Raw genomic sequence first — 7650 nt, forward strand, 5'->3', positions numbered from 1 at the left:
GAAACCTACAGGGTCACACACATAAGAACAATCTAGTGAGATTGGAACACCGTAAGGTACGGTGCACCTTGGAGAAATAAGGAAATATGATAAGGGTATTATGGTAATTAAAATGAGCATTACATCATATGGTATGATGTAGCAAGAAGGGGGTGCAAATATGTACTAGACATATTTACATGAGAATGGCGCCCACTATAGCCCATTTAGTTAAAAGGGCTTTAGTGTAATTTTGCCATGGCAAGTGGTTCTATAAATAGAACCCTTGTGGTAAGGAGAAATAGTTACACAATTTTGTTACTCATTCTCATGAGCCTTTGTTCTCTCCTCTCTTGAGAAACCCTAATCACCTTTCTAGAGTTTTTGTGAAAAACCCTAATCCTTATTTTGTGCCTCCTTTCTCCTAACCCTTCAAACCATTGGAGCTAGCACTCCATTGAAGGTTGTTGTTCGTGTGGACTGGCTAGAGGCGTTATACCTTTAACGCTTGTGATCAAATTCATTGGTGACTTGGTGGTGACCTTGTTCGTGACGGTTCGAGGTTCTTGTTCGTGACCTTGTTCGTGATTCGAAGTGTTCGATAGCCGTTCGTGATTTAAAGGGAGTTTTCGAACCAAAAGGTAAAACTCTAAACACAATTCATGACCATTCGTAAGGATCACAAAAGGAAAATTTTAAAATTCCGCTGCTTTTATCGTATCAATTTTCCTTCAAGAATATGCATCGAAGGTATATGCAAGCAATATGTGATTAATCTTTCAACATACTCTTAAAATTATTTCTCAAATTTGCTACTTCAGGAGCATAATAGAGAACTATATATACCATTTAATATTTATAGATAACGATTATGAAAAATCATTTCAAGATGCTTCAGAGCAAATTTTTCTAAGATGCTCTAATATTAAACTTTTGGTTTTTCTGGAACTATATTACAATTTATCTTTATAGTGTTTAAGAGTAATTAATTCATTTAGCAATCCTTATGGGATGCGCAACTCTTTAGTTCTCCAAGAACTATGTCCCAAATCTTCAAAACAATAATATAAAAATTTTTCTTGCAATCCTTCAGGGATGCTTCAATATCAATGTCTGCTTTTTCTTCTTTAGTTCTTCGGGAACTATATCAAAATTGATATTTACTAACAACAAAAATCTTATTATTTGAGCAATCCTTCGAGGATGCTTTAATGTTAAATTCTTCTGGAATTCAACAAGATTATCATAATCTCATCAACATGTAACAATATAAATAAAAAAAACGTGATCATGAACATGAATTAACAACAACAACAACAACAACAACAATAATAATAATAATAATAATAATAATAATAATAATAATAATGAATACAAAGAAATAGATTTAATTTTAAAGTTCTTCAGGAACTATATAACATATTTATAATGTACAAATAATCATTTGTACAATCCTTTAGGATGCATATATATTGAATCATTCATAAGTTCTTCAAAACCTCTATAATAGATCTTATCAATATATTATTTTTTTTACATCCTTCAGGGATGCGTCACAATTGAATTCATCAAGATTTCATGGAGCACAAAATTTGAATTTTTAAGTTCTTTGAGAACTATATAATAGATCTAATTGTACGATCCTTCATAGATGTATCCGTAATGAATTTTTTAGAATTATGGAGAATAAAAATTGATTCTTAAATTGTTCAAGAACTGTATAACAAATCAAATCAGTTATTTATCCAATCCTTCAGGGATTGATGTTTTTGAATTCTTCTAAAAGATTAACAAGATATTGATTTTACTTATATCTATGAATCTTCGGGATTCATATTTTAAAAGATATTTTACGGTACTTTTATAAGTGTATGCTTATGAATCTTCAGGATTCATATTTTAAAATTTCATCATACTATGAATCTTCAGGATTCATATTTTAAAGTTTCATCACACTATGAATCTACAGGATTCATATATCACCACGATACTTCTGGATCGTAGGTTTGTGAATTAAAAAAAAAACGAGAAGAAAAAAAATCTGAAAAAATAGAATAAAAAAAATCATAGATAAAATAAAATTGTCACTTCCCATTGTTGCTATACCTTTCTTGAAATGGGAGAGACTATCGTGCTGATAACGTGTTATAAACTATTTCTAAGCATGAACAATAATATGGAAGAATAGAGAGGAAGAAGAGAAAGGGATAAGAGAAAGGAATAAACTTATTCACAAGTGTGTGTTTACATGGAAATAAGAGTGTCATTTATAGGACACACTAGGGGACAAGAAAACCTACCACATAATGGACATTCATTACATATTATTCATAACAAAAAACAACTTTTAACCTTTTTTTTATAAAAAAAGTCAGCCAAATTTTATTTTATTTTTGAAAATTTATTGAATCGTTGGAATTTTATTTTTAACCTTCCAATAAATTTTATTTTATTTTATTTTATTCCAACCTTCCATAGAGACTTAAAGGCTAGTAATGTTTTGCTAGATCAAGAGATGAATCCAAAAATATCTGATTTTGGATTGGCAAGGGCATTTGAAAAAGACCAAGCTCAAGAAAATACAAGAAGAGTTGTAGGCACATAGTATGTGCATGTTAATTGTTGATGGCAATTCTTTCTATTCAAGTTGATTTAATCATTTAATTGCGAAAATTTGATAAATTGATTGATATTCGATTTTATACAGCGGATACATGTCTCCAGAGTATGCTATGGAGGTGTTATATTCAGTGAAATCTGATGTTTTCAGCTTTGGAGTTCTTTTATTAGAGATAATTTGTGGACAAAGAAATAATGGATTCTATCTTGGAGAACACGGTCAAAGTCTTCTTATATATGTGAGTTTTTACAACTTTTTAAATTATTAGGATTAAATATTTTTTTATCTCTCTAAATTAATTAAAATTTGATCTTGATTCTTACCCAAAAAACCTATCATTTTTTGTCACTAAAATATAAATTGTGTGATTTTAGTCACAAGAACTAAAGTAGGGTTTCTAAATATTCACTATATGCATGCAGAGTTGGAATCTTTGGCATGAAGGAAAAAGTTTGGAACTGTTAGATCCAACATTGGAAAAGACATACATAGCCAATGAAGTTGTAAGGTGCATACACATTGGTTTGTTGTGCGTACAAGAAGATGCAATTGATAGACCAACCATGTCCAGTGTTGTTGTCATGCTTGCAAGTGATACAATGGCACTTCCCAATCCTAATCATCCTGCATTTTCAGTTGGAAGAAAAGTAAGGGAAGATGAATCAACTTCAAAAACTTCCAATGATCCTTCTGTTAATGAAGTTACAGTATCAAATGTTTTCCCTAGGTAGGGGATATAAAATGGTAAAACCGGTCTGATATTTAAATTGTTGGATAAACACATGACAACTCACATAATGACTTTGGTAAATCGAGAACTCAAAATTTCAACTGTTCGATTTTTTTATCAACAATCGAGATCACTGACTACATTGAGTGATTGCACGAAATCGTTTTAAAATATATATAATTTGAAAATACCTAAATTGTAGAACCAATTGTCGCAACAAATTGGGCAGCCTCCTCTATACATATGAGAAGCATGCACTATTTTATTTTAGAATTGCATTCCTAACATTATAGATATTTACATTCATGTTGTAAATCACATAATCTTGCTTTTAAATTGTATTAAGTTACATATATTTTGGGGATTTCTTATCTCATACCATACAATAGTATCTAAGAGGAACGGTGCAACCTTGTGTATGATGTATCATGTCACTTTAACATTTCTTGCCATTTAAAAAAAGAAAAAAAAATTAAAAGTTCTAATTTATTTTGTAAAATATTCACATACTGGTTTTAATTTGGAAAAGCATATTGGAAAATGCTAAATAATACTCTCGGGATACTAGTTGAGCATACCAATATATAAATTTTATCTTATAACTTGTGCATCCAACATATAAAAAATGTAAAAAGTCATATTCTTATTATTAATTTTGTCTTTTTTGGTATGCTTAATCAGTGTTTCGGGGACACGGTTTAGCATGACTTTTTTTAAAGACAATTTTTTATTTTATTTTAAAGAATCTATATCTCCCATCTGTTATCATCTAAGTTATGTTTACTATATGTACTCCAAAAAATAAAGTTAGTTATTTTACTATACAAAATAAGGAAACTTAGTACCAAAATGGTATATTACTTCTTTGATGACATCTATTGTATGTTTGGTTGTTTTTATTGTCTTCTCTGGATGAGGCAGTTTCTAGTCATAATCAAAACAAAATAAAATAACAAAGTTGTACAAAATGTTTGAATCACCAAAATCATATTCAATACTTCTGGCTATAAAATTCCTCTATTTTTTCTTAATGAGCTAATGTGAATAAAATTTAAAGAAAATCAAAGATTATCTACATTTCAATGTGCATATGTAATTCATTTGATTAAAGTAAACTCAATTATTATTATTAACAAGAAAATTATGGAGACTCCAAAATGTTTAATCTTCTTTTCTATACGCTTAAAAGTTGACAAAAATTGATAATACTTCAAAATGTTCAAACCACCTGTTCTTATTGACTTTTCAAATATAAAAAAATAAATAAAATAATCTATTGCCTGGCCCACCCCCACCACATTTTCTGATATGAATGAAGCTTTTTCAATTTGAATACTGTTAATTAAATTAAATTAAATAAATCACCACTTGTTAGGTTGCCTTATTTTACCAATATTTTTTTGATTAAATTTAAGTTTAGCAATATTCTTCAATTTTCTAATACTCAAATGGTCAAAAAGTTTACCCTATAAGGAAGCCATTTTATGATTCTTTGAACATAATATATAAGGTGAATGTTACGTCCATTTAAAGGCTTCTAAGGCACATCATCACATATAAACCATAATGATCAGAAACATTAACTGTAGCAGCAGAAGAATGCATCATCTATGGTTATTTACCATCAAATTCATATACCTTTTCTATTTTGCTGCATCTGAGAACAATAGCAATACACAAGAGCTACTTGATTATAGATATGCTTGTTTGGACCAATCTTCTGTTGCTCCTTCCACCACATACCAAACCAACCTCAACAATTTAATGTCTTCATTATCATCAGATTCTGCTACAAGTAATGGTTTTGGAAATAGAACTTCAGGTAGTGATCAAAACAATAAGGTTTACGGACTCTACTTTTGTCGTGGCGATGTTAATACAAGTCTTTGTCATTCATGTGTTCAAAACTCTAGCAGATTGCTCGGACAACACTGTCCTAATAATGCTTCAGCAGTTTTGTGGTACCCCTTTTGTCTTGTGAGGTACTCGAACAATAATTTCTTTGGTAACCTTACTATGAGACCAAGGATTCCTATGTTTGATGCAAAACAGAATTTGACTAGCGCTGGTGAATTTGATAGTGATGCTAGAATTTTGATGAATGGTTTAATACAAATGGGATCACAGACAGATTTAATGTTTGGAACACATATGTTTAACATAAATGGTACTCAAAGTAGGTATGGTTGGGTGCAATGCAGCAGAGATATTACTAATGAGGAATGCAGAACTTGTTTGAGTAACTTGCTTGAGGATGTTGAAAATTGTTGTATGCAGAAGAAAGTGTGGAGAATATTTTCTCCAAGTTGTATTATGATGTATGAAACTCAACCATTCTTTGTGAATGGTACAATTTCTGAGCCAGGTATGACTTTTTTTCTGTCTTTGACTTCATATTTGTACCATGCAGCTAGTGCCAATTGGCTAAGATAAAAAAAAAAAAAAAAGAAAAAAAAAAAAAAATTGGCTAAGATCTATAAGACGTTCTTAATATTTTATGGTGAACCTAACTGAACCCACAAAACCAATGTGTAAGATGAGGGATGCTTCCCACTTATAAATATATTGTACTTCAACACATAGTTACTGGGTGCATGGTTTTAATATGCAGTCGGAATTGGGCCCAACACCATGTTGGCTTGTGTCTTCGAAAAAACAACCTTAAAATTTTGAAAACTAGGCAAGAGCTCCTGCCTAGAACACGAGACAATGAATCCAAACTCAGAGACATCTTAACAACACTAAGCAAAACTTGTGAATTCACATTAAGGAATGTCTTGTATTAAAGTATAATAGGTAGGGAACCTAACTATATTAACCAACATAACCTGCATGGTAACTAGGATTTAAAATAAAGTTTATCTGTCGGACTATTATCAAAAGTACTTGTTTCAATATGTTAAAGTTTTGGTTACAAATGTTTCAAGGGATTTTTGCCACTTGAGATAAGACCGTGGTGTAATTGTTTTAGCGGCACAGCTTGTTGCCTGCTTACCTTTCATTCATATGTAATTATCCTATATTTATTAATGGAAAATTACTACATAACTCCATAACAAATTATCTACCTAAAGCCTAAAACAACAAGTGTTTCCACTTCATTCAACATTTTCTTGACTTGTTATTGCAGCCAAAGAAAAGGATGACTCAAGGTCATGGATTATCATAGTCATTGTTGTAATTGGAATAGCAGTCGCAGCCCTATTGGCTTTCAGCGCATACTATTTCCGGTGCTTGAAACGTAAAAAAGGTAAGATCAAAATCTCAACAGTTCTTAAACCTCAGGATATCAATTATTCCTGTATCAGAAATGATATTTTGACGACCGTATAAAGATACAGTTTTGTGTTTTTTATCTATCTTTTCTCTCACTTTCAGCTACGTCGACAATTGTGTTGAATGTATTTTTATATGGTGTCAGATTTGTGCTGTTCAAATATTGTTCTTTCTGGGTATATCTAATACTTCCACCTTTTCAGAGAGAAATTCTATGCAAATCCTTAGTCCAATGTTTTCTCAAGATCAGACTGACATTGAGGAGACTAGACATACTGACCTACCTATGATGCCTCTGAGTACCATTCTAAAGAGTACTAATAATTTTTCTGATGAATATAAATTGGGGAAAGGTGGATTTGGAACTGTGTACAAGGTAATATATTAGAATAGCATACATATATATATTTATTTGTTTGATTTATTCTCTTAACAACTTTCTTATAAATAAAACTGAAAAATGTAATAGGGTGTTTTAGCAGATGGAAGGGAAATTGCTGTGAAAAGGCTTTCAAAAACTTCCGTTCAAGGTGTGGAGGAATTAAAAAATGAATTAATATTGATTGCCAAATTGCAACATCGAAACCTCGTGAGACTATTGGCTTGCTGCATTGAGCAAAATGAAAAGCTTCTTATCTATGAATACTTGCCTAATTCAAGCCTTGATTTTCCCTACTATTTTTTTTTTGTTTTTTGTTTAGAAGCTAAACCTCTTACTTGATTCGTCTAACCCTTAAACCAGCCTTGGATATACTAATTGACATTACAATAACTCACTTGGGGTTGATTTAGTGGTGTTGACTTGAGTCTTTGGAGTATGCTCTTATCAAGGTCTTAGGTTCGATTACTTTCGGCGGACTAAGTCTATATAGAGCAAAAAAAAAAAAAACTCTGACTTTAAATGGGGCCCCCACAAGTGGACGGTGAGATTGGTCCCCTTGAATTAGTCGTTCTTAGAGCCGGATACCAAATTTTTTAAAAAAAAATTGACATTACAATTTTACACTCAAATTTCATCTAATCTAATCTAGATAAATTCAAACTT

General features: G+C 31.1%; 2 protein-coding genes across 3 annotated transcripts; both read left to right on the forward strand.

The window, feature by feature from the left end:
- Window positions 1–2693: 2693 nt before the first annotated feature.
- LOC123915430 (receptor-like serine/threonine-protein kinase SD1-6) lies at window positions 2694–3330 on the forward strand. The gene is made up of 2 exons (XM_045966541.1): window positions 2694–2837; window positions 3022–3330. The coding sequence occupies exons 1-2, from the start codon at window positions 2694–2696 to the stop codon at window positions 3328–3330; spliced, it is 453 nt and encodes a 150-aa protein (XP_045822497.1).
- Window positions 3331–5342: 2012 nt separating this feature from the next.
- LOC123916749 (cysteine-rich receptor-like protein kinase 10) lies at window positions 5343–7364 on the forward strand. Of its 2 annotated transcripts, none has more exons than XM_045968277.1 (4): window positions 5343–5694; window positions 6460–6579; window positions 6809–6981; window positions 7088–7364. In XM_045968277.1, exons 1-4 carry the CDS (start codon window positions 5346–5348, stop codon window positions 7106–7108), a joined length of 663 nt encoding a protein of 220 aa, XP_045824233.1. In that variant the 5' UTR covers window positions 5343–5345; the 3' UTR covers window positions 7109–7364. The 2 variants fall into 2 exon arrangements, with proteins under 2 accessions (XP_045824233.1, XP_045824232.1); XM_045968276.1 differs by having other exon boundaries at window positions 7075–7358.
- The last annotated feature ends 286 nt before the right edge of the window (window positions 7365–7650 follow it).

Source organism: Trifolium pratense, linkage group LG3, assembly GCF_020283565.1.
Source record: "Trifolium pratense cultivar HEN17-A07 linkage group LG3, ARS_RC_1.1, whole genome shotgun sequence".
Classification (NCBI taxonomy): Eukaryota; Viridiplantae; Streptophyta; class Magnoliopsida; order Fabales; family Fabaceae; genus Trifolium; species Trifolium pratense.